Genomic DNA, 23,070 nt, shown 5'->3' with positions numbered 1-23,070 from the left:
TTCTTATTTGATGAGTACTAGAAATTCCTGAAAAAAGCCCTCAAAACATAAACTCTAAAAATTTCTTTTTAAAAACCATGTGATTAAGTCTTGAATTGCATAAAGTTGCATCAATTTGCATCCACTCAGTTGTTCCAAGTGCCTGTAAGCAACACACCAGCTCCCTTACAATTCAGCTGTTTATTCACATATTCCTACTGGAATTAACTGCCCCTTGAGCAGAAGGATGTGCCCAGTGTAACAAGGAGGGTATAGCTATTTTGTGGACTGAAAGCATTTATCAAAAGCATGAACATCTCAATACCTTGTTTCTTACTCAGAAAGTGGTGTCTAATGATAACCTTTTTATCCATTGGGTGTTAGCTATTCTGGTTTTCCTTTTATTTCTTTTTTTTTTTGGGAGTATATAACTTCTATTTCAGGCAGATAAAATGCAAAATTGTGCCCAAATCAGGGTGGTAATTTTTATATAAAAAGTTTTTGTGGCAGTCAAATACTAAGTGTGTACATATGATGAATGGCATTAAAGGACCAACATCAATGCCCCAGTCAGTGACAGGCAGGACTGGAATGACAAAAATGAGGGTGGCCCCGCTTTCTTTGAAAATGATCTAGAGCCAGTCTGGAGCATCAAGACCCCTCAGTCCACCAGAAAACATGCAGGCATCAAAGCATGTAAACTAAACTGCTGTAGTGTAATTGAGAACCAATTTCAGGACTGGGTTTCTCTTTCAAGGAAACTGGGACATGTGGATTTGTAGCACAAGTGCACAGGAGCTGAAAATGCAGAGCAGGTCCAGCTGTTCTGTATAAATCCTGAATGGCCCTTGCTGAAATGATTATGCCTCAAAATACAATGAAATACATCTGATGAAGGACAAAAAACAGGAACTGGTCCCTTGCCCTGATCTTGTTTCCACATGTAGTTTTAAGCAAAGTCTGTTTTCCTCAGGTACTATTAGGCAATTAATAAACTTAAATATCTAGAGAGTATGGATGCCTATTTGGATAGCCTATTAATTGGAGCCTGTTCTTTTCTCTGATGCTGGAGATGATCACAATCTCCTGAGTAAAGCATTAGACCACTAGAACAAGACTTGCACAGCAAAAATGAATAAAAATATGCAAATACAACTTAAAATGAAAAGAAACTTGCAAATACTGTTTTATTTCATTCTTACAATAGGGAGGCACTTTTACATTAAAAAAGAAGTGCAGATGTTTCATTATTAACTACAAAACCCTAAAATATTATTCCATGAAAACAAAGAGAAATAGTGTCTGTGTGACAAAGAGATTGTTTTTTTTCCTTTCATTTCATTTCTATACAATTTATTACATTTAAACAAACAAAACCTAAAAAAATCCCTAAAAGCCAACAGCAAGAAACCTTTTCCTCTGTTCCTGCAGGCCAGAGGCATTTAGAACACTGATGACACTTTGCTTTGTGCTCCTCATCTCTGACTTTCTGTGCTTGCTGTAGGAGGCAGAGTCTGACCCAGGGGCTTTCCAGGATTAATGGGTGCCACAGAGATACTGTAAATAAAGTGATCATGTGTTTATTCGACGTCAAAAGTCTCAATTCAGCTCTGCCTTGCAAGCAAAACCTGCTTGTTTCAGTCAAGTTATTCTACAACCAAGCCCTGCATGCAGAGTGTGTGTGTTGGAATGGTGGAAGAGCAGGGAAGGATGACTGCAGGAAAGGATTTCCCCTCCATGGAGTCAGAATTCCAAGCTTGTTTTCCATGCCATCCTACAAAAGTGACCTAGTATTACTGGCAATGAGCTCCTGGGTGTCAGCTTCTTGCTGGGCAGACTGGGAGGTTGTACTGGGTCAAAGCTGGGAGCAAATTCTGTATTCCACAACCCAAGTGGGAAGTGGAGTTATCAGTAAGTTCAGCCAAAGCAACAATAACACTGAAAGATGGGCTCAGATTCTGCAACAGTGCTGTACTAACCCTTGCATTTAACACTGGAAGAAACCTCACTGATGCCACTCAGGATATCCCTGGAGAAAGGCAGTCCTCCAAATGAATATTGTCACAATCCATCCTTCTGGACGCACATTTCCGCTTCAGTGTCTCAAGTGAAGACAGCAGAGCTGGGGTCAGGAATGCTGGCAGATAAATGTCTCTGTGCTTGATGGATGAGAGGATATATTTATACCTCACAGCAATTCTCTTGCTATTTATTTGGTTTGGGGTTAACAAAACCACCAGGTGAGCTGCACAGGAAGGCTTCTGGTGGGGTGAAAATGAGCTTGGAAGTGGAAAGCGCACTCAAAGGATGTTAAAGAAATATTGGAAATGCTCAAAATCAGCACACCTGAGGAAAGCAATACTTTTCTAATTACCTGTTGGTTTATTAAAGTTGGCTGAGCAGAATATGGCTTTACATTCTGATTTTACTGGCAAAATTCAGGCTTTCAATGGCAGCTGGGCTCACAAATAAATCTGTTCTGGAGCTCTCTGAAGGCAAGGTTACCCTAAATAAAGGGAATATGATGGATCATCAGACTGTGCTTATGTTGAGCAGTGCTAGATTTGATGGAAGAAGTATTTGCTGCAATTCTTTGGTTTTACTCAGCAAATTCCAGTTTGATGTCCTGTTCAGCAGAGCTCCTTCCTTCCTCTGTTTTTCAAAATTGCCTGGGGTGTACCTTAACTCACTTTGAAAGTAAATGACCTGACCTGATCCAGAACTCTTTTCAAATTCTAAAGATGGGTTCTAAAGACAGACAAATTAAAGCTGGTCCAGTGTAACCAAAACTTTTCAAAAACTGAGCTATTTAAAGGAACACTTCCATTCTGAAGTTGCTTTACCAACATAGAAACAACCTGTAAACATATTCAGAGAGAGATTCCAGGTTATTATTTCTTTAACCAAAAGCATATATTACAAAACCTGTAGAGATTCTTCTTTGCATGGTATGATTGAAAAAGTTTAATAAGTCTGGTTTCATTTAGATTCTAATACATTAAAATTGTTTGCAACTTGTAACTTTGTGCTGATATATGAAATATAAGAAATAAAATTATTTCTAAACAGAAATTCCTAAACTTTCTCTCCAAGCTAAATATGTCAAGGACATAGCATGAACATGGAAGATAAATCTAGCTTTAAGACTTCCCACTGATATATAAAAGAATGTCTTACAAAATTGTCATCTTGATTGTCTCCTTCCAGCTGAACAGAGAGCGTTTTTCCCTCCATTCTATATTAAAAGGGAGAAAACCGTGCTGCTGCTTATTTCCCTGGCACATCTTGCATGAAATAATGCAAGCTCCATTATGGCATGAGACTAATTACACCAATTACATTTGAAAGGGAAAAAGTTAAATTAAGATCTGAACAGTTACTGCATGATCAGTGGGCAGGAGTGAGATCTGATGTCGTTGTGTTTGGAAATGGCTTCATCCAGATCCAGCTGTCTGCTGTTGACCTTCACCTCCATGCAGCCATTATAAAAAGCAGTCACTGGTGTAGCACCCAGAGGAACATCTGCACAGAAAAACATTCAGTTTATTAGGCCAAGGCATGCAAATTCCTGTAGATTTTTCAGATCAGTCAAAACATAGGGAATACTCCACTCCCCATCCATTATTTAGTCATGGGAGAAAAGGAGCAATTTTGCAGGAAACACTTGAGTTCTTTAAAATCAAGATCAAGTCAGCAAAGCTGAGAAAGGCCAGTAAAATGTTAAATATGCATTAGAAGGCTGTTCCCATCCAGAAGCCAAACTCCAGGAATGTTTTCCATAGCAGCTTTTCCTGTGTTATCAGCAGTGAACCAAGAGTTTGTTTCCTGGAGGCCACTGTTCCTGTCCTGAGCTACAAACAGATGTTTCTGGGCGTAGAGGTCACATAAAGAACTGTCCTGCTTTTGCCAGGAAGCTACTCTAGATTCAAATCTGCACTTGGGGCACCCCTGGGAACTTCAGACATTTTACTGCTTCCTCATTGCTTCCAAGTGAATTCTCTGTGAAAGACTCACTTTATCTGCTGCTCATTTAGGTATTGTTTGGCTTAGGGCAGCATCAGATCATGGATATTCTTCCAGGAAACAATATGTTAAGCACAAAATCAAGCAGGCATTGCTCTCAAGTCTTAGGGTACAACTGGCTTCTTACAAGGTAGACCTAATGGATGCAAGCACCTTCAGCAATTAGAACGAGGGTGATTAAGAGCTGATCTCAAAAGCACCCTCTTTCCTCAGGTGTTAATCACCCTATCCCTCCTTAGGAGACAGATATGGTTATCTTAGGAACAAGAGACACTGTTTTATCGTGATTTTATTTTGCTGTAAGCTGCACAAAAAGTCCTGCAGAATCCTTCCCTTCTGCTTTTTTCCCCCAGCAAGGAAAACATTACTGTCAGAGAACCATGGAAGTTTCATGTAACCTGCACTGGTTGTGCTGAAGTAACAGGAATACTCCCACCACTGTCACAAGTTTGTAGAAAGGGGTATCAAAAATGGGGACTTATTATCTTCATTAAATGCATGGGGTTTTTTAATAAAGAGGCTTGTTTTTGGGGGGGTTTGTTTGTTTGTTTGTTTTATTGTGTTAATTTGCATGTTTAAGATACTTTGTAGAACTTAAAACAAAGATGACAGAAAACTGAGATTAAGGAGAAGCAAGTGAGTAATACTTGCTTCTTATCTCTTTGGGATGCATGAATAATGCCAAGCTCTTCATTCTTAAGGTGTCTTATTTCTCTGTGGCTGGCAATGTACTAAAAAAGAATAATTTAAACAACACAAAGATGAAGAGGCCGAAGAAATTACTGGAATCTTAGTTACTGTGGCTCTGTTAAACTGCTGACTCCCCTGCACTAAATAAATACTGACCCATTCCTTGTCAATTCAAGACATGTCAGTCAAATATGTAGCATTTTCTTAGGAATTTTGATTCATTCTCCATAAAATAATAGAGAATGTATAACAGTTCTACTAGTAGCAACATTGTAACTATGGCACCTTTCCTCTAGCATTTTTCAAGTTTTAATTCAGGTTTTGACTATTTCTCACTTGTGGCAGTGCATTTTTCCTCTTGATTTAGCCTTAAATCAAACTATACAGAAGTATGTGCACACTCCTGGACACAATAAACCTTGTGATAAGGATAATGTTAACATTGTGTCTCAGTAATGTTAACTTGAAGCTTGCTTTGAACAAAATATTTTCTGCTTCAACACATTCTCTGTCTCATAAAGATTGCAGGTCATCTCTTGTCCAGAGTTTAATTGTTGAAACCGTATTCCTGACTTCCCCTTCTGCACTTCTGATGCTTGGGTTGTTGACAAATGCCTGCTTTTCTTGCATTTTTGATGCAGTTCCTCAATTGTGCCAGATGGTGGCATTTCAGAAACGTGCAATGCTCACCCAACTCAAAAATCAAGACACTTTCCAAATGCAAACCTCTAGAGAGCGAGCCATGTCTTAATGTCCAAATAATGCTACTGTTGAAAAGCTGGCTGCCTCCAAAGCTGAAATGACTGGAGGAAACAAGAGGCATTTGAGAGAAAAAAAAAAAAATTCAATTTCTTTTTAATTGTGGACTTTTCCTAGCATGGGGAAGGCTGAATACAATCAGGCTTGTAGAAATAATCAAATTAATAAAAAGAAACAGGCCTCACCTGGCAGACCACCCAGATAGGTGACAACATTTGCCATCATTGCTTGATGCAGAGTTGAGAGCTGCTCGGAATTGCTTCTGTCTGTGTGTGAATCAACAGCTAGTTCAAGTTCCTGTTTGGTCACTAGAAGTCCAACCTGCACTTTTCTGGGGGTACATAACTTCTTTGATTCCAGCTGTGCAACAGTGATGTTCCCAATGGTCACAGTGATTTTCTAGATGGAACAATGGTAGATCACCAAAGAGGTCACATGTAACTTTAATAAATCATTATACTTGGTCCTGGTGCACTTTGTATTTTCAATTAGAAGAAAATATTAAATACTGGTACCTTCAGCTGAAAAGCTGAAGTGCAACCATCACTTCTGATGATAAATGCCGTTCTTAAATTTCTAAGTGAGAATATTTTACAGGAAACAACCTTGGCTACAGTTCTGAGGTGAAATCCTGTTTCACCTACAGTTTTAAAGGTAGCCAAATGTTCACAACAGGTTCTTATTTTGGGCAAAAGCCTGCATTAGCCACAGTGCATAGTTATACTCTAGCTTGGGATGGCTGATGTAGAGGGATGTAAAACTTAAGGACAACAAAATCTGTTTATAATTTGGAAGCATATGAATAAATTATGAATAATATATTAATATAGGATGATATATGAATAATATATTATGAATAATAAATATTTAATAATTGATGTAATTATAAACATGCTTATAACATGATGCCATTACTGTATACAGTGCTGTCATAGTTCCCTTTCTGCTCTGTGCATTTGGAAGGAAAGGTTAAAGAAAACCTGATGTAATGGATCTGAGCTCAGAATACATAATGTAATCTCCCTGGCAGGAGTGATTAGTGCTTAGTCACTGCTGCAGCAAATCATTAATAGAAATATTTTCTGTATGTTATTATATGATCTAGTTTTCAAAATATTGAGGCTACCAGCTCCACTGCAAGTGTGAGTAGCTTTGTTTTAGTTTGGTTTTTCACCTGGCAGCCGCTAGGAGAATTGTAAGATCACCTGTGAGTCAGAGGAGTTAGAGTCCACTATGGACAATGCAAGAGGCACTGTTTCATTAGAAACCAAGGCAAACATAACACCAGTGTCTGTGGATGGGCGAATAGTCAGAGTCACATTTATTAGCCAGTCTTCAGCACTGTCAAGATTATCTGTTTTAAAGAGAATAATTGAAATTAGTAAATCCACCTGCTGATGAAAAATTAATATGGGGTTAAAAATTAGTATTTAATCTCCTCCCTACTGTGGAAAAATTAGTGATAATTTTTGAACTTATAGAAAGAACTGTAATTCCAAAGAAACCCAAGCAAATAAAACAAAAATTCCCCAGCGAACTTTCAATCCTGGATCTCCAATAGTGCCCAACCTCCGCAAATAAACTTGTGAATGTAAAGCACTCCAGAAATTGAACAGATGACACTACTGGGACCTGAATTCTCATTCAAGCAAATTCCTAACAGAAGTTAAGGGAACCACTGGTGGATGCAGAAGTGTATATCTTCGTTTGTGTGCCTTTTTTTATTTTCTTTCTTTTAAAATGTCATCAGTTCCATCACCAGTCAAACAAAAAACACAGGGATAGAAAAATACTTACTATAGTTTATCTGGAATGCTGCCATTCCAGTGCCAGGGTAGAAGGATCCTCTCCCCACTGCTACTAAGCAGTGTTTGCTTTGTTTTTCTTGAATAACTTCATTTACTCCTGAATGTCCCTGGTTCATCAGGTTCCAGGCCCGGATACAACCATCCAGACGAGGGTTAATCTACAGCAGAATGACAGCATTGGGGGTTTGAGTCCAAAGCTGGTTTTAAAATATTAATAATGAGGCACTATTTTACATATCAGCTTATCTCTATGTAGCCAATACCAGTCTTATTAATGCTATAGGTTGCAGCAGTGATGCTGGGAGGAAATAAAGGGCAGGCATTTGGTATCTCAGCCTTCAAAAGGTATTTCTGGTTCAACATTTCCCACTTTGCTGCCAGGGATCTGGACAAGAAGAGATTTCTTCCACTTTTAAAGCTCGTGTTGTAACCTAGACAAAAGGGCAGGCAATTTTCTGTAGCTGAAAGAAAATGATCTCTAGAAACATTCCTTGTTCAAAGATTTATACCAGAGTGCAAAGAAATTTCTGGAATTGTTTTCTATTGGATAAAGGGATGCTATTGTGTTGTTCCATAATTTTTTTCTCTGATTTGCTTCTGAGCAAAAATTGATTTTTTAAAATTTATTAAAAAAAAAAAAATCTAAGCTCTCTGTTGAGATCACCAATTAGCTTGAAGGCTCCTGGACTGTAAAGAAGACAGTTGCAACAACTTGACTGTACCCATTCTTGAGGCTGGGAGACTGAAAGAATCATGGGCCTTGTCCATCCTGGGCTGTTGTAAAACCTTGTGAAAATGAAAGCTCACTGTGCTGCCTACACAGTGAATGCTGCACTTACTTAGAGCTTAGCAAAAGCCAGGACTAGGACATGAATCACCCTGAAATGCACCCTCAGCAGCAGCAGTGGTGGTGATTTAGGGAATCTTAAAGCTATATTAGGAAACAGGCTATAGAATCCTCAAAGATTAGACCAGAAGTGCTGTGTTTTTGCAAGTGAAGCCTTACTGAAGGCAGACTGGAAAGCTTCACACATGTTTATTTTCAAAACAGTGGTTTAATAACCACATTTTCGTTTCCTAAATAGGTTCCATGCCAAGCTTGCTTCTTCTGTGACTCCCAGGAGTACAAAACTGAATAGAGTACCATCAGTCAATATTAGTCTTATTATTATTTAATTACCTGTTTAACAAGAGCACCGCCCACTCTGCGAGGTAATCCTGCAATGTACACCTTGGTTTCCAAGAAACCCTGGGACTGTTTAAACAGAGTTCCTGGGCTGTTAATACTCATCACAGCCTCTTTAGCTATTTTTACACTGATGCTATGTTCTAATTCTTCGACTGATACCTGGAATAAAATACAAATAATTATATATACACACACACACAAATATAGAATATATTAAATACTAATTACATAAGCCCTGTGAAGCCTGATTAATGTTTATTTAAATATCTACCTTGTAAAAGAGTTTTAGTGCAGTCACTATTTAAATTATATTTAAACTTGATGCAGGACAGCTGTCCATATCCAGGGACATTCACAGGAAAGTAACAAACAAAATCTAACTGACATTAAAAATTTGGGGTGCTCTGTAGATTGTGTAAGTGAGAAATGAGCTTTTCATCTCATCTCAGGTAGGAAGGCTTGAAAAGCAAGATGAATTTTTGGTCTAGCAGATCTAAACTTTGCTCTAAACACAAAGTATCCAATAAATGTGCACTTGACCATGCAATCAGAGTTTTGAATATTCTGCCACTTTCCTTTCCATGTTTAAAATTAATAATTGCTATGTTGATAGCTAGAGGTAAATATAATTTCCTTGATTCTTAAAAAGTAGCAGAATTTCCTGATGCAAGGCATTCCTATGCATTTCTTGGTTGGTTTTTAAATCTGGAGCTTGAGTGCATCATTTTAAGTGTTTTAGTAGTTGCTCAGTTTCTCCCTACTTTATTTATCAACAACTTCCCACAGTGTGTAAAAGGAAGGGAATGGGAGAAGAAAATCCAACTCACTATATGCCACAGTCCATCATTAATGGCTTTGCCTCCACTGGTGACTTTTGTTCCAAACTCATTCTTGAACTGAATCTCAATCTTTCCATCCCGAAGAGCAAGCAAGATCCATGCTGAGTTGTCCAGGGATTCTGCATACAGGATAACCCCCTCTGCGTCGTATGTCCGGAAATCAAACTCTGCTGTAAATCTGAGTTGTGAAGAAGGAATCTTAATAAGAAGACAGGAAAGGTGAAATACTGTACAGCACAGGATAACTCATTAGTAGGGTTAGAGAAAGGTTCACAGGTAGTAACTTTTTTGTCTCTGTTTCTGAGCAGTTGTGATTTTTGCACATAGTCAAAAGTCAAAGTCAAAAGGAATATAAGCCTTATTCACTCAAATCCAGTGGGAAGTTTTCAGGTTAACACCCTGACCTGGGATTTGAAAGAACCTTGGTGCAGTTCCCAAATTCCCTCTGAGCTTTACTTGTGAATGATATCCCACTCCCTTCTGAGTAAGAAGAGAGATGTAATATTCCTATTGTATTTTGTAGGGATGCAATGAAGACAAAATAGAAGATCTATGATGTGCTTCAGTACAACCAAGGGTTACCAAGCGTTGTCCTGAGAGAATTATAACCTAGAAATTCACTCTGCCCTTTATATGCCATTCTCTCATTTGAGGATTTGTTGGCTGGATCTAGGTTGAATGTGTGTATGTAACAAAATTAGGATTTACTATGCAGTGGAAGAAAGGAGAGTAGAAGCAGAGTAAAAAAATAGTCTTTGGGACTAGACAAAACAGGTTAAGGGTGAAAGGAGAAAGCAAAGCATTTGGAAATTGGAAAGCTGGGGTTTGGCAAGGCGGCTGTCCCTCGCAGCGCTGCTCTGTGTCCCCTAGATGGGGCTGTCCCTCGCCAGACGCACCGAAACCCGCTCTGTATTTACACAGACTTCAAACATTTATTATCTCAGGAAGCTCTTCCAGGACAGCATTAGCACCCGGTCAGCTTGGAACAGCGGCAGAGGACAGAGTTCTCAGTATTTATGTCCATCTGTACGGTTCTGAGGCTCTGGGGATCACCAGCTCGACAGCTGCTGCTGCTGTTACCTTCCAATCGTTTGGTCACTAAGTCAGGGATTGCTGCAATTTCGGCTGCGGCAGCAAAGAAGTCCAAGAGCGATAAAGGGGGTCAGTGCCACGAGCAATCGCTCTGATAGCTGTAAAGAAAATCATCCAGCTGGTGCCCTAGACAAGGCACCGTGCTCTGTGGATGTCTTTGGAACACTCTGTGTGTTAAAGGAAGTCCAGGAAGGGGCAGGGGGGCAATGGCCTGATTTTGCTGCTCAGCAGGGTGGGCAGAGCATGTCCCAGCTTCTACCCGAAGCAGGGGTGAAGGAGCAGCAACATCCAAACTAAAGCCATTCCCATGTATAACTGGAAGCTACACTGCAACTATTTTCATATAACTTCTGAATTTTATGTAATAATTCTTAATGCCTTTCCATCCATCCATCCATCCATCCATCCATCCATCCATCCATCCATCCATCCATCCATCCATCCTATAAAAGTATCTTATCCAAGGGGGAGATGGTGATATAATTTAGGCATGCAATGCATTCCTCCTAAACCCTCAGAAAATGAATGGAAACAAATGTCTGTCATTCCAATGCATCCTTTAATCAATAGCAAATGCTTACCTTGTGACATTTGGCAGTTTGAACTTTAAGTAGAGAACGGGAATTCCTATAAATTGCTCTGCCAGGTAAAGCAGTTGATAATTCTTTTCAAGATTCAGTGGGATACACTCAGTAACAGACTGAAAATGGTAGAGAAAAAAGGCTGTTAATGCATTGTGATAGCTTATGAAGCAACTCCTGTTGTTGCCTGCTACACTTTTTTATTTTTAAAGTAATGGCTTACCTCTGTTTTTTTATTTTTTTTTAAACTTGCATACCTATGTACAAATGAAATGGTGTGGCTTTGCTTTTATTTGAAACATCCATTATTTATACTGCTGGATGATAATCCAAGTTGACACACAGTTCTGGTGGATTGAAACTAATATTTAAATATTTAGTTTTTGAACTAAGAATTCCAATCTTCCATGAAGCATTTTTCATTTACCAGGGATATATGAAACCCACCTTCTAGGGAACTACCAAGCTTCATTATTAAAGTTCTGCAGCTTTAAACCTAAACCTGCTCAGGTGTTAGAAGGGAACAGACCAGAGCTGTATCTTGGGAAGACTGTGTTAAAGAGGAATTAAAGAACCACAGTGCTTATGGACAAGTAGGAGTCTCAAAGTCTCTTTGATCAAATTTGAATCCCTCAAAACATTCTGTGACTGTTTTCTACACTCTGACTTTGCTATTCCTGATGCAGCAGTTCCATTAAATGTACAGGTGCTATTCTTGAATTTTATGGCTACTTCATTTTATGGCTGCTGGTGTCACTAGTCTAAAGATTGAACATATTTTCAGCTGACTGAACTTTTTTTTTTTACCCCAAATTAAAAAGCATGAACTAACTTCCAGATAGAGAATTAATCGCTTTTGAACAACAGTACTGAAAATAAGAGCATCTTCCAACCTCATTACATCTCACCATTTCAAGGATGAGCAAAATGAAATAGAATGACTGCCAAGTGTTGTTCATTAAATATCAGTAAGTACAAACAAGACCTAATACACGGATTCTGGAACTTGTGTCAGATCTTGTTCCTGGACTTTAAGCCAAATTTTCTTATACTCTGTTAGAAGTGTTTTATTGTTGTTAGAAGTGCTTCATTGTTGGCAGTTATCTGAGCTCACTTCACATAACATCTCAGACTGCCTGAACTTTTCAAAGTATACAGAGAACCACTTACAAAAAAATCCTTGGACTTCAATCCTTGAACACTGATTCTCTGGAGTTTCAAACTTTCTGCTCCTAAGAAGTGTAAATTTTCAAACTGATCAAGAGCAGCCAATTTTGGCTGCAAGATGTTCTCCAAATGGCAAGAATTACTGAGTGCTTTTCCTTAAGCTATGGCAGATGAGAACTGTGGAAAACAATCCAGGGTGTTTTTTTTTTTTAAATCAAACCAAGTAATTCTGAAATAGTGAGTGAAAACTTTTGCACAGCCTAAGGAAAACTTGGGAACATATGGACAAAAGGAACATTCTGTCTCTGAGTAGGCTGAACAGGAATTATTTGTTTGGTAGGAGAAAGCTGAGACTTATTTTGGAAGCAGCAGGAAATAAAGATGCCTGGCTAAGGCAAGCTGCTTTTGACAAGACTCCTGTAAGTGAGCATGCATGAACTGAGTGGCATCCAAATCCCTGCTGCTTTGTGAGCCAAACAGGGATCAGAATCCCTGACATATTCTCAGGAATTTTTAATCAGTTCTCAAATAGCTTCCTATTTGCTTTAATCTAAGCAATCCTCTCATCAAGAAATACTCAACTTTGCGATTTTCCACATAGAAGTGTACATAGTACAGTTTTACCTCGCAATTCTTCATGTCCTTAGAGAGCTTGAACCCTTTTTTGCCATCACAATAGCAGCTGTAACTTCCTGGTGAGTTCACACAGAGTTGAGCACAGATATTTTCAGCACATTCATCAATATCTAGGGGAAATTGAAGCAGACAGAAAGGTTTTTTTTCATGGCACAGACAGAAAACTAACACGAATTAATGGAATAACAGACCAGAGAGGTTCTCTGGAATAACATGAATCCAAAAGATGATTTAGTAATCTGATAACAGGCCTGGACTGCAGAGATGGAGACAATTTGGTCTGATTTCTGAGGCATAAGCTGGCTGAATATTGTGAGACCTCATAAATTGCTACCACAGATGGCACAAATCCTATTGAGTCAGATCTCTTCCTCTCCTTGTAAAACATGATGAGAGCTCAGATGATTAAAAGTATACATGGCAAATATGCGAAGAAAATATGTGCATTATTAATATAAATCCCAAATAATCTCAGGGCAGAATACCTTTTAAAATAACATACAACAATCTCATAATGCCTAAGTTTCAGACAGCATCTGCTTGTGGAGAATAGTCTGATTTGAGCTGATTTAAGCAATATCAACTAAAAGAATTTCATTTTATATTTATTAGGTTGTGCAAAGTAAGTAATTTAGAAATGAAAAGCTGTTTAAATGGCTAATGTAAATCTTACATTTCTAATATAGAAACAAAATCTCTCCTTGACAAGAAACTCAAATGAGGATGATTTGGGCTTCAGATAAAGAAATTGCAACATTTATTCTGAAACAAATATCCCTTCTAGTGGGAAGAAAAAATTTATTTTGTACCAATGCAATGCATCTAAATCTGGGGGGGTTTTAAGACTGAAGTACTTTTCTTTTTTGCTGCTGTTGCTTGGAGGAAGAGAGGTAAGGAAAAAAAAACAAACCCTGTTCTGTTCTTCAGTCTAATAGTATCTGTCATCATAGAGAAAGCTGTGCAAAAATGTATGTAAATTCAATTTTCCTAATAAGCATAATTGAGTTTAGCCACCTACAAGCAATACAACAATGAAAAGCCCATGTCATTTAGTATTTCTGTAAGGCTATGTTCCTGTCAGGCTGCACAATCCTGTCCTTAGACAGGATTTGGTGACTCATTTAATGTGGTTACAACAAGGTCTAAAAGCTTAGCACCATAATCCTCCTGCTAGGGAGGTAAGACTTTCCCTGTTGGAACGTCGTCATCTTGCAACCTCCTGAACCCATGTTCCAGCAGAAATACAACACTTACGTGGGTTGCATCAAATTGAATTTATCTGAAGGAAACCCTAAGAGTAAGAATTAATTACTGTGAAGTTTTTCTCACTTTGGTGCATTCAGGAACAGAAAATTTTCAGTAGTGTTTTAATCCCACTGGGCAAAGAGCTGACACCCGGATATGCAATCGCTACCACTGTGCAGAGCTTTGCCACAAGAGACCTGCAGGAAAAGCCATGGAGCAAAAGACTCATGGCCACCAAGAAGCTGCTTCTGTGTCCTTTTTAGCAGTAATATAAGGCAGCTTTTTCACTCACTGACAGGTTTTCTTAAACTGACAGTGTAGATTTGTCTCCATTGTAAAATTCTAAGAGCTTTCACATCTGTTTAGATTGAAATTTAATTTCTGATGTGCAGTAAACAGAAGCTTTAACAAGCAGAGAGAAATAAAAAATATTCTAAGACAAATATGAAAATACTTTCAACACTGGAGAAGTTATGGTCTTTGTATGAGTGGCTTCTTGCTACTTCACTGCTAGCTATCAATACTTTTCAACTCTGCTATAATTATTACAGAACTTTGGAAATTTTTAGTTCCAGATTTTAATTTCAGGAAAGATTCTTTTGGAGCAACTCCTTTTTTCACAGTTCTTTCTCTGGATATTTAGGAATAGTTTTATTTGACATTTGAGGTCTTTATAAAAAACCTTTTGGAAAAACCTTTAGAGAACTCCCATGCTGTCACATAATAAAGCCTGACAACCTAAGAAACAACTAATTTAATAAAGAATATGAAGATCCGTCAGTAGATGAGGAGCTCAGTTTGGTATAGCAGTGGATTAAAAAAAGAAAAGGGGAAGGGGAAGATGAAAGATATGGAAAAGAGGGAGCTGGGAGCAAAGACCCACCTTCACAGTTTTTGGAAGTTGAATTATATGTGTAGCCTTCTGGACATTCACACTCATATCTCCCCTGGGTGTTTTTACAGATGGCTGTCCCACAGATGTTTGGATGTAGCACACATTCATTTATATCTAGAAACAAACAAGTCATTAAAAAACAACTCCCACTCTTGCACACCATTTTTCTTCCCAGCCTTATCCAACATTGTGCAAACTGAGTGAGGCTGGCAAATTTTCTTGGTAGTTCTACCATCCTGTCACAGCAGACTAGAGCTACAGCCAGAAAGATTTCCAGAGGGCTGTAAAACACACTTTTGCATGCCCCCAGTGAAAAAATTCTCTGCCTGCCTATCTTTACCATCCCTTCATGCCCTCTGTGGGTAAGAGGGAAAGGGATGCATGTCTAGGAAGGCATAGAGAGAAACAGACTGCAGATTTCCCATAAACTAAACCAGACTGCATGGTAAAATTCCATCTTAGAAAAAGACATCTCTTGTCCAGAAAGACAAGAGATAATCCAATTAGAGGTTCTTCCATGCTACAATCAATTCATGTCAGTTTTATTTTAATTGGCTATGCTGAGAGGTGTTCAAGTCTCTCACTCACTTTCTATCCCTCAAACCATTTTAGTGTCTATCTTCTGTCTTGTTTCCAATTTGTCAATGTCATTTTGCAAATGCAGATGTGACAACGGGATTCAGGGTATCGTATCAATCTTATTAAGTGTGTTTGAGACAGAAAAGCATCAGATCCCTGGTAGTACTGCACTCCCACTTGTGAATGCAGGGATCATTCTGATTTTCTCTGTGGTTTTGTAGCAGGTGTGGAAACAGGAGATTCTGCCACTGGCTTGCTTGGAGTCCTGGAACTGTATTAAGTCAAAGCTGCCCTGAATTCAGACTACCCTTCTACAGTTAATAAGTGTATTCCAAACTTCTGGTTGTTTAACTTTGTAGTTGCACGTAATAAAATACTTAAATGCAGTTTATCCAATGATTAAACTAACATTCAAAGCACTAAGGTATATTAGCTTATTTTTGATTAGTTTTTTACCAGGTTTTCCAGTGTCTTTCCAAGAATTACAGCGGTTCTAACCAATTTATCTGCTTGCCCTTTTTCATAAACCCTCAGTCTTCTGTCATTATGACATGTCTTTAGAGGTTATTAATTCACAAAAATATTTAGACTAAAGAAAGATGAAGATGAAGAAAGGTAGAAGATGGCCATCAAGTTTAACCTCTAAAAATCTGACATTATCCAAAACTGTTGTCATAATTTGGTAATAAAATATGACATTAAAATGAAATGAAGTTGCAATTTTTTCTAACTATGCAGTAAGAACTGTTAATTATGTCAATACAGTCTTTATTTGGAATGGAATGAAGCATGTAGGTCATGGCCAACGGTAGACACAAGCATGTACAGAAAAAATTATGCTGGGTGAATTAAAGAAAAATCTTTCCATTATGAGATATTTTTGATTCATTAATAGTTTCTTCTCCAATGAACTTCAAACTGCAGAAAGAGCAGCATGGCTAATTAGGAGTGATTTAGCCTAAGTGTTTACCAGAGAGAACTTCCATGGTAACAATATCAGCTATTCATATCACTTTAGATTCTTGTTTCAGCAAGCTTAAAGGATATGTGAAACTGGTGAGAGACCAAAATGAGCTTTATGGAGCTCCAGTAATGAAGAAGAATCTCATCTATAGCCGTTCCCTCTTTCTTTCCTTGCTTTTTAATCTGGTTCATTATTCAGCTGCCCAAATGCCTGCAGTGTGTCAGGAATGAGCAGCCAAATTACACCAGGACTGGATATTTCAGAGGCAATGCAAGAGTATTTATGGAACTATTGGGTCAAACTCTTCCCTCTCTCTGGTCAGCAGGCACTATGGTGGCATGGAAAGATGTTCCTCTGGAGTCTCCCTACCTCCACAATCCCGCTTGTTGGAATGCATGAAGTAGCCATCTTCACACAGGCAGCGGAAGCTCCCAGGGAAATTGGAACAGCGCTGGCTGCAACCTCCATTGAAGTCTTCACATTCATTGATATCTATAAAGAAAAGGGAATAAAACTCTCTGCTGTGAGGAAGGCATCAATTGACCAGCTGCAAATACTATTCAACTGTAAAAATGTAATTGTGCTTCTGAGAACCAACATGAAATTGAAGACTGCACCTTCCTCACAGTTCTCTCCTCTCCATCCTGCTTTACAGACACAGGTATACTTGGCTTGTCCATCTATGCAATCCTTATATCCATCTTTATGGCACGGCAGGGGGCTGCACTGGTTTGAAATTTCTGTGGGATGGAAAACATAAAATCCTTGTTATTTGGGGTTATTTCTCCTTAAGAATCACTTTAGTCATTTTTTTTCTCTTCCTACAGGTACCTGTTATGAAATAGGAAAGGTCTTGATGAATAATATGAAGCACTCCCACAACAATCTTGCTACTCATTCTGTCAGCAAGAATTTTTAAGTGAGTGAGAACATATAAAGCTACTGGTACTTTTCCTTTGTCAGGCAGAAAATAACTACAAAACAAATTACTTGCTAAGATAATCCCTGCAAAATGTGACCAGACTTGATACTATTATATTGAAAGTTGTATTTCAGTTTTTAAAGAACAGTGCTCTGCCCCCATCATACTAGCACGAATTTCACTAGAAAGGTCAAAGTTTCAAGAATTCAAGATTAGAGAGTTGAGTTTCTCTGTTCAATAGTGGTCTGACAGAGAAACTGGTAATTTATTGCATTATTACAAACTGAGCTGGAAAACATGCTCAGCCATGACCATGTGCAGTGTAATTTTTAAGAATTTTTTTTGCCTTCCATTGCTTTCAATGATAAAAACAGTGTCAGATGGTAAAGGATAAGTATTTTTATTCAAATTAATTGGAATTTTCTTTACATTTGAGAAACATCCCAAGTTTCATGCTTTGTGATCTTTTGTTTGGAATCAATGACTGTGTTCCAAATAATATTTTGATTTGTTCGGTTTTGGTTTTGTTTTTGAAATTTTTAGCTGGTAATGCAACTATGGGCTAAAGAGTGGTAGAAATGACAATTAACAGGAGAATCTCTTACTCCACCTGACAGAATATGACTTGCTAGAGGCGAAGGGTTTGGCATAACTGTTAAAGATGTGGTAGAGTACAGAGGACACACTGGGTAATATTGCTGGGTTGGTATAGGACGCTTCTGTTTGCAGAGGAACCCTGTCTTCCAGGTTGCAGTCAATTGTGTTCCTTTTATGAAGTTAAAAGCAGTCACTTAAACTACTTTCTCTGGAAATGTTCTGTCTCACCTCACGTATTTTGGTCAGTTTCTGGTTTTGATTATTGAATTTGCCTGAGCTAAATGATTATTTGTCTCTTTTTGTGTCCCTGTGAACTGCTTTTTAGCCACTGTGTGTTCCAACATCAGGACTTACCCTTGACACAAGCCCTCAGGTCAGCTGGAGAGTCTGGAGTGACTGCAGCCACCCTGAACACTCCTGCTCGATGGGAGGCAAGGCAGCCTGCAAATGCAAAGCCACACAATCAGCTCAGGGTCCAAACAGCTCATTTACACTGAAATTACACCACTTGCTGCATGGCATCTTCAAAGAGCCTGCTCTCACAGCTCGAATTGCAAAACTGGTCTGGGCATGTTAAGGACAGCTGATCACATCCCAACCTTCAGAGTGCCTCTGTGAGGATCTCAGCACACAGGACATGCTCTGCATTGTAATCAGCATGGAAATCATCCCAGTGCTAGGGGCAGAAAAACTAAACCAGTGACCGAATTACCCAAATGAGAGCATCACTGAATCATACACCACAGTTGTTTAGGTTGTTTTTTTTTTTTTGTACTTACTTAAATATTTGGGATAAAAATATTCCTGCAGAAAGAAAAGAAAAATCAAGGCTAAGAAAAATTTCAGGTAGATAAAATGACAGCAAAATATATCATTGAATATATTCTAAAGTATATTGGTATTATAACTACAAAAGAAGACAAAAGTTACTTTGAGTCACAGAACATAGGCCTGGTTTTCTATATGACTATTGTTTGGGCTAAAGCAGAAGATCATTTAATACACACAGGACTCAGTGGAGAGATTAAAATACTGCACTGAATTGAAGACTTTGAAAATGAAGCCAATGCAAATTAACTGAGTGTCAAAATTACTTTGAAAATTGTCTCTTTAAATGGAGGGATCTTGCCTAGTGTTATTACTGGGAGCTGTGAATTCCATGTGCTTCTGTCTTTCCCCCTGCAAAGAACTACTATCTATGTCATAGATACTCATAAAATACTTACAGTTTCAGGATTATTTTCAAAGATTTCCCTGGCTTCTTCCCTGTTACATAATTCTTCAATGCATTCTCTTTCTAGATTTCCCTTCTTACTTTCTTCCATGAAAGAGTTTGCTCGGCGTTTCCTCAGCAGGAACTGAGAGGCATACTGCTGGGGTAAAACTTGAGAGAAACAAAGCAACTCCGTTATTATTTTTGCAACAGCTGAAAAGTGCTGTAAACACTGAGCAAATATGAGAATTTAACACAAAATTGTGAATTAAATGCTTAGTCAGGAGTTGATGTTCGCTATTGTTTCGAAAAATGCGAGCAAGAAATTATAGGATTCTCTATGTGGAAGCTGTTTCTGAGCAAAAAAAATCCTAAAACTTTAATATGTGCTATTAATCCCTAATAGCATCCATGCCTGAAGCCTAATTTACATGTCATACTCAGTACAAGATTTATGTTTTTAGATTATGGTTATTACGGAGTGAGATATGTAACCAACAAGTAGATAAAAAAAGCTGATTATATTACCAGTTTCAGTGATCTGAAAGTAAACATTCTGACCCTATTTAATTTATACGAGACCAAAATTATGTCTTACAAAGTCAGGCTACCTGTTATATGTAAGTAACATAAATGTAATTTTATTTTTCAGAACAGGCAAAGGTGAGAATGCTATCCTGGGAATATCAAGGCAGGCAATCTATAAATACATTCACATTTTACAAAGTAAAACAACCCTTGCCACCTTTTATGTCTCAGCATAAGTCATTATTTAATTTTCATGTATCTGGTTATTGTCATTTTAGTGACTTTTAACAAGTGATGAACATTGAGAAAAGACACTAAAAATGAAAGATGTCTGCTTCGATGTTCTTTGCAGAGCACACAACACTCCAGGAACAGCCTCTAAATTAGACTGCCTGGTTTAATTTTTGGATATAGCTTGTGACCAAGAGAAAAACTGATGAGCACAGCTGGAAGAAGTCCAGCTGATTGGGTTAAGTGTGCAGATGACAGATATTAACTGAGAGCACCACACTTTCACACCTGCCCTCCTTTCTGCAGCCTCTGCACAACTTAACCTTGCAGACTGCCCAGCTGTGTGAGGGCTGTGACACCTGCTGTGCACATCAGGTGTGGTGTCTGTACACATCCATCCCATCCCCACAGAAAAGAGCCATTCAAGCACAACGTCAGTCCAGGACTGCCTGTGACAACTCCTCAAACCCAGAGCACCCATGAGCCACACCGGCAGCCAAGTGCCACAGCAGAGCTCCCAGTTTCTCTGCACTAACAGGAAAGAAAAAAATTAAGGAAGCTGACTAGAAACAGGCCCAGAGCTTGAATGGAGCCAGATTTAACACTGAACTAAGACCACACCATCCTAAACACATTAAAGGTCTCTATCAAGTGACAGGGAACATTCTGAAGTGCTGTAACATTGGGTAATGACCTGAAGAAACCTTTGTGTTACAGCCTCCTGAGTGAATTTGACACGGACTGAGGTTATTACTACAAACTAATCTATTTGCTTTCATTCTGGTAAAACTAATCATCCTGTTAAGGTAGTAAATAAGATTTCCTGAGCATAAGGTGGATGTACCACAGCTCACCTCCAAGGTTTTACAGCACATCTCTATCTCAGAGAGCAATGAGCAAGTTGCTTAGAAATGTAAGAAGTGTTAATTAATCAGACTAAATGCTTTATTTCTCACTAATAAGAAAGATGCAGAAAGACCATCCGTCCTGAGGCAAAAGCAGTGACAATAAAACAGGAAAACTGTGTATTATAGCTGCTGGGTTTATTTCCATGGGAGATTTCTGCCCCCACAAAGATGTTGACATCAAAGCTGTAGTGCACAGGCTCCGTGGTGTAGAGATGAGGCTTAATTCGCAGCTGACTTTAAACCATCTTGTTTTGACCTTTAGGGACATTATTGTCATTTTCACACAGTTTTACAGTACATAAAAGAAATTTTCAATTGTGTACAAACAGATGTAACAATTTCTACTTCATGTCCTCAATACAGTGGGGCAATGGGAACAAGTCTTTTCCCCTACATCGGAGCAGTTTATCCTCCTCCCAAGCTGGTTTTCTATAACGTCTGACTTAAAACATGTAACTCAGAGCAAATTCTGTGTTTTTGTAGTGCAAATATTTCAATCCCCATGCACAGAATTAGCAGTGTAATTCTTCATTTGTGTTTTAATTACAAAGATTATGATAGGACCTTTATTAAAAACAAAAAATCCTGACTGCTGCTGCTGCCAGTCTGATTACAGGAAACTCCAGCCCATTTCTGACCCTGCCAAGCCAAGTTAACCCTTAATGCACTCGGGTGCTTCATGTGGTGATCACTTGTGCAACTCCAGAGCCTAACAATTTCCAGAGGTGCTGTACAGCCACTGTGTAGTGAATGCTTATCAAGCATCTAAAAAGAAAAAAAAAAATTGTGGGAGAGGATGAGATTCAGTGATTTCTTACAGCTGTTCTGTTGTGCAGATGCAACCATAAACCTGCTTAAAGTGGGCCACTTCAACATAACTTAGAGCGGCTTACCTAACACCCCAGCCAAGGAAAGCAGTTGAATAAAACTGAATAAAAAGTGACACCACTGTAGGAAGTGTCATAATCTTGTTTGCCCAGCTCTGTAACTCCAGTGACAAGAGTATCCTGAAAAGCTCATCAGTGACATTATGCAGCCAACAAAATAAAGTTGGCCACTAATATTTACTTGCACCTGCTCCAAAATGTGTCCCTCATCTGATGTTTGACCAAATCCACCTGCGCTGAGGCTTGCAGCGGCAACTTCATGATTACTGAATGGCATGTGCTGCATTATTAAAGCTGTTTTCTCTTCTTCCCCCTCTCCTCCCCACCCTTCCAGAAATCTCTGGCATTGTTCAGAGCCAGAGATAGGAAACAGGACATTATGGACCAGGGAAATTCTGGATAAGCAGGACAGCTTATTTCCTGCTCTTAAGAAAAATTACAAGGTATGCAGTGGAGAAGATAAATGGAACAGAAAACGTGACAAAAACAGGAGAAAATATCATTATCAAATATTTATTAGACAATTTATTTTCAGGACCTATTAAAAAATTATAAAATTAACTTTCATCTTTTGATACTACTCCCTAAGTCTGAAACCCCAGCACCTTACAGAACAGTAAACATTCGGTTTCTGTTCTGCCAGTTTAATCATTAGTAAAACAGGTCAGAAACAGGCTTACTTTGAGCTGCAATTCTGTTTGTTTCAGCTCCACTGTCTTCTCTCACTATTAAGCTCAAAGACTTTTGTGTTAAACACAGAATAGTTATATATATGGGATTTTTTGGTTTGTTTTGTTTTAATCCGTATGTAAGAGCAAGTAGCTCTTACCTAGGCTGAGAGGTCTGAACTTACAGGAAGGGTCAGTGCCGCTTTCCCGGACTGCACAATAAAGCCACTCTTCTGAGCAGACCCTGATCTCCCGCGGGTTGTTCTAGCAAGGGAACCGAGCTCCCTGTGCAGACACTTTCCCGTGGGCGGCTGAGCCGCGCTGCGGCCACGCACAGCTCCAGAGCCACGCACAGCTCCGAGCCGCAGCTCGGCTGCCCCGCGGGAACCGCTGCCCAACCCCCGGCACCGAGGGGCCCGCACCGAGCAGAGCCCGCGATGCCCCAGACGGCCGGGAAGGCCCGCCCACCCCCGGCACCGCTCCGGGCCGCCCCTCGCCCCAAGCCACGGCCCCGCGTCCCCCCGCCTCGCCTCACTCACAGGTCGCCGCCTCGGCCAGGGCGATGGCCAGCGCCAGCAGCGGGAGGCACCGCGGGCCCCGCGGCCTCATCGCTACCGGGGGCGGCCGGACCGGGCGCCGGGGCTGCGCGGCTGCTGCTCTGCGGGGCCGG

At 39.3% G+C, this 23,070-nt stretch overlaps 1 protein-coding gene across 2 annotated transcripts; it reads right to left on the bottom strand.

Moving 5' to 3' along the window:
- Positions 1-1,135: 1,135 nt before the first annotated feature.
- On the bottom strand, positions 1,136-23,070 carry PROS1 (protein S). Of its 2 annotated transcripts, none has more exons than XM_005524094.3 (15): positions 22,940-23,070; positions 19,192-19,349; positions 18,745-18,769; positions 18,320-18,406; positions 17,064-17,186; positions 16,816-16,938; positions 14,892-15,017; positions 12,752-12,873; positions 10,961-11,079; positions 9,276-9,465; positions 8,440-8,607; positions 7,249-7,417; positions 6,657-6,805; positions 5,637-5,850; positions 1,136-3,501 (listed from the first exon to the last, which is right to left on the bottom strand). In XM_005524094.3, the coding sequence occupies exons 1-15, from the start codon at positions 23,007-23,009 to the stop codon at positions 3,356-3,358; spliced, it is 1,989 nt and encodes a 662-aa protein (XP_005524151.1). In that variant the 5' UTR covers positions 23,010-23,070; the 3' UTR covers positions 1,136-3,355. The 2 variants fall into 2 exon arrangements, with proteins under 2 accessions (XP_005524151.1, XP_014109080.1); XM_014253605.2 differs by lacking the exon at positions 22,940-23,070 and adding an exon at positions 22,586-22,770.

Source organism: Pseudopodoces humilis, chromosome 2, assembly GCF_049639895.1.
Source record: "Pseudopodoces humilis isolate 2021_Gansu_Grassland_sample_001 chromosome 2, ASM4963989v1, whole genome shotgun sequence".
In the NCBI taxonomy this organism is placed as follows: domain Eukaryota; kingdom Metazoa; phylum Chordata; class Aves; order Passeriformes; family Paridae; genus Pseudopodoces; species Pseudopodoces humilis.
Note: the sequence above shows the minus strand (reverse complement) of the source record. Positions and strands in the feature narration are given on the sequence as shown.